The sequence below is a fragment of the Gambusia affinis genome, linkage group LG18 (assembly GCF_019740435.1).
Source record: "Gambusia affinis linkage group LG18, SWU_Gaff_1.0, whole genome shotgun sequence".
Lineage (NCBI taxonomy): Eukaryota > Metazoa > Chordata > Actinopteri > Cyprinodontiformes > Poeciliidae > Gambusia > Gambusia affinis.
Window position 1 is genome coordinate 2,829,722 of NC_057885.1, and position 3,946 is coordinate 2,833,667.

At 38.9% G+C, this 3,946-nt stretch overlaps 1 protein-coding gene across 5 annotated transcripts; it reads left to right on the forward strand.

Annotated features, from left to right (window-relative positions):
• The first annotated feature begins 263 nt into the window (after positions 1-263).
• On the forward strand, positions 264-2,603 carry LOC122820426. 5 transcript variants are annotated; one of them, XM_044097828.1, is made up of 3 exons: positions 264-1,905; positions 1,983-2,048; positions 2,503-2,559. In XM_044097828.1, exon 1 carries the CDS (start codon positions 287-289, stop codon positions 1,406-1,408), a length of 1,122 nt encoding a protein of 373 aa, XP_043953763.1. In that variant the 5' UTR covers positions 264-286; the 3' UTR covers positions 1,409-1,905; positions 1,983-2,048; positions 2,503-2,559. The 5 variants fall into 5 exon arrangements, with proteins under 5 accessions (XP_043953763.1, XP_043953759.1, XP_043953762.1 ...); XM_044097824.1 differs by having other exon boundaries at positions 264-2,048; positions 2,444-2,603; XM_044097827.1 differs by having other exon boundaries at positions 264-1,996; positions 2,451-2,603.
• Positions 2,604-3,946: the final 1,343 nt, after the last annotated feature.

Here is a 3,946-nt window from a genome sequence, read left to right on the forward strand (position 1 = left end):
AGGGAACAAGTCTGTGGATGTTCTAGTTGTGACTGATCATTTCTCCAAGATGGCACACGCCTTTCCCTGCAAGAATCAGACTGCCAAGGAAGTTGCTCGTCGTCTCTGGAACAACTTCTTTCTCATTTATGGGTTTCCTCGCCGTATACATTCTGATCAAGGGGCCAACTTTGAGAGCAAGCTAATCAAAGAGCTTCTAGAGATGGCTGGGATACAGAAATCCCATACAACCCCTTATCACCCCATGGGGAATGGTACAGAGAGATTCAACAGGACTCTGGGAGACATGATCAGATCCCTTCCCCCTCAGCCAAAAGCAAAGTGGCCACAAATACTGCAGCTACTAACCTTTTGCTATAACTGCACAGAGCATGAGACAACAGGGTTTGCACCATTCTACCTGGTGTTTGGAAGGATCCCTCGTCTACCTGTTGATGTGATGTTTCAACATGCCCTCAACAATGATATTGTTGTCAACTACTCAGACTTTGTTTCTCACCTAAAGAAAGATCTACACGAGGCTGCTCAGATTGTGCAGAAAAACAGTCTCAAGGAACAGACTCGCCATGCCAATCTATACAACCGCAAGTTCAAGGGATCACCTCTCGTCATTGGAGACAGAGTACTGATCGCCAACAGAGGAGTGCCGGGAAAACGCAAGATTGCAGACAAGTGGGAATCTACCCCTTATGAGGTCATATCAGTCAAGCCTGATATCAACGTCTACAAAGTTAAGGATGTCCTAACGGGCAGAGAGAGAGTTGTCCACAGAAATCTGCTACTCTCTGTTAGCTTCTTGCCATGTGAGAGTGCTGGAGACCATGAATCTGACAGTACTGCTGCTATGCATGGAAGTGGTCTATATCCAGATGTACCTGATGTAATGGAGGACAGTGATGTCCGCACAGTCAATTGGCTGATGCAGTCTGGCGATGATGGAACCCATTCAGATGATGACGACTCACTTGACCGGGAATCCTGTGCCATCCAGTCTGACTCTCTCTCAGTTGTTACATCCAGTCCAACCAGTCACCCGATTCCTGTCCACAATATTGGCCACTCAACAGTCGATGATATAAAAGATCCAAAACATTGCCCAGACATGGTAATAACCCCTACCAACTCTGTCCATCCAGACGTGCCCTCTCCTGATAAACTCCTCATAGACATTGACACCCCTGTGACAGCTGCTCCAGACGGTGACTGTTCAGACACTGCCCTTCCAGACTCCTTAACCCAGACTGTTTCCACACAGCTGGACCGTCGTATTCTTAGGGACCGTAGTTCCATTAGGCCCCCCAGACGTCTTATTTGTGAGATGAACAATCAAACAGTAGATGAGACTTCTTTATCTGCCGTATCTGTTAGTTCCCTGATTCAGTTTTTTTCAAATGCATTTTCAATTTAAGTAACAGAGTTAGGACAGTATTAAGCATTGAAGTGCTTGAGTAGTACTTTTAGGATCACAGGAACATTGTTTACATTTCAGAGGCGTAATGGGCACCTTTGAGTCTGTGTTTAGCTAGGAGTTTGATCGCCTCCTTTCTTTACATACTCCTTTTTGGGAGAGTTTTTACACTGACAAGTATACACAGTTTTGTTCCTAGTGTTGCACACTTTCTTTTTGCTTTCCCCTTGGTACACACATTTTTTAATTTGTTTGTTTGTTTTTGTTTTGTTCGATCCGAAATATTACTTTTCATATTTAGCAGAATTTCAGGGGGGTGTATGTAACGGATATTAGATACAAAAGTTGAAATTCTTGCTAAAATGTGTTTGGTAAACATCTTTGTATATATTTTATAACTGCCTTGGGATGAGTGGTGTTTGGCGCCCCCTACTGGTTGCCTATAAATAAGAGGGGAAACCGGAAATTCCACACAGACGGTTTTGCACTCTTATGTGGTAAGTCATCAGGTCTGGTTCTCCTCTGACTTGTTTTTGTGATTTTGTTCGGGGACTAAATTGGAGTGTTGTTGCAGTGCACAGAGAACAGGTGGACTAGTAGGGGAGGCTGACGGGATGTTTTTGTCGACCACTCATTGCAGGTAAAAGTGTAAATAATTTGATGTGTCAGTTATGTTTGTCAGTTTGTCAGTTATGTTTGTCAGTTTGTCAGTTGTATTAGCCTGTTTGTCAGTTATGTTTGCCTATTTGTTAGTTTGTTTATTAGCTGTTTTCATGACAACATGGCCGTTATTTTCTGTTAAGCACTAGAGGGTGCTATTTAGTAATTTAATGATTAATTTTGATTGCTATCTGTGTTTGTTTTTCTAGATTGTTTTGTTTATAGAAGAAAGATGAAATTGTATGGGATTTATATTAAAGATGTATTATTAAGTATAATCACTATACGATCGCATGTTATAGAGAAAATATGTTGATAAACTTCATTGTAATAATCATTTGACACAGACGGTTTTGCACTCTTATGTGTGCACAGAGAACAGGTGGACTAGTAGGGGAGGCTGACGGGATGTTTTTGTCGACCACTCATTGCAGGTTGTAAAATAAACCACTTACAATCCAACCCACTGTCCACGCGAGTCTGTATGACAGGACCGGTAAAAAGGAAGCTGTTACATATGTATTAATGATCGGAGGGAAACAAGAATCAATGTAAGAACAGAGATGGAATCAGTTATTGATTTAACAATTGTCTCAAATGTTTTAGCTGATATTTATGATAATAATTCAACAATAGGCAATGATCATTATCCCATAACAATAAGAGTATTTTTATATTCACATCATTTATATCCATTCAGGAAGCAGCAGATACTTGTATAAAGAAAGCAAGATGTAAAAATGATAAGAAAATTGTACCATGGTGGACAGATGAATATAAAGAAGCAATAAAGCTAAGAAATGAAGCTTTTAAGGTACTAAAAGGTAATTCAATTCATAAGAATTTAACTGATTATAAAAGAAAGCAAGCAATAGTAAGGATAACTATTAAGAATGCAAAAGAGAATATTGGAGAAATTTTTGTAACACAATAGGGGAAGAAAAATAGAAAAATTTTGAAAATAATTAAAAAAATGAATGTCATAAAGAGAGTTTGAATATCTTATATTAAAAGTAGATGATACAAATATAATAAAAGATGTAGCTAAAGTTGAAATATTGGCAAGAACACTGAAATATAAAAACTTAAATAAATATAAAACTTAAATATAAAGATTTACTAGAGATTATTGACAGTAATAACAGCGATGTGAGAAAGATGGTGAGCACCGAGCTCTGAAATCTTTCAGAAATGTATGGAAATGAATGGCTGAGAGCATGAGAACCCTGTGGCACGACTTCGCTAGCAAACCCTAGCAGAATTTCGAAAACATTTTACAGGAGCAGGCATGCTTATCGATGTCATGACCGACTGAAACCAATAGTGAAATATTTATGGGTGAGGGCGAGTTAAAAATTGTTTTGGGGACAAAAATCCACCCTAGGCAGTTACACTCTAATTTTACAAAAAATCAAAAACTTTGGTGAGCTCAGAGACAAGTTGTGGAAAACCGTAATTGGTATCGATGTACTGTCTTCACTTTAGAAGAGATCATGGGCGTATCAACAAAGTGAAATTTGAATGTCATTTCTACCTGAATTCATGACGACACAGAAATTCCTCAAAAATAGGGTATTTTTAGGATATTTTTTCCCCTCGCTTTCGGGCGTCGTTTTTCGCAAATTATGTTGCCATGGTAACTCCGACACGCAGCGGTACAAGCCGCATTAACGGCGATGGAACAAAAATAAATAAAGATATAAATAAAGAGACAATTCTATTGGGTGTAGAACAATAGGTGCCTCTGCTAAGGGGGGGGGGCAATAAGTGTTAAAACATCAGTCTGTGTAACACACGTTTTACTTGGTGATCACGTTATAGAAATAAATTATTCATTAAAAATGCTCTAATTTATGCTTTTGTATAACTAAATCAACT

What these genes read in the sequence shown, in the direction of transcription:
- LOC122820426 (XM_044097824.1), top strand. Translation starts at nt 287, where the DNA reads ATGATCAGATCCCTTCCCCCTCAGCCAAAAGCAAAGTGGCCACAAATA.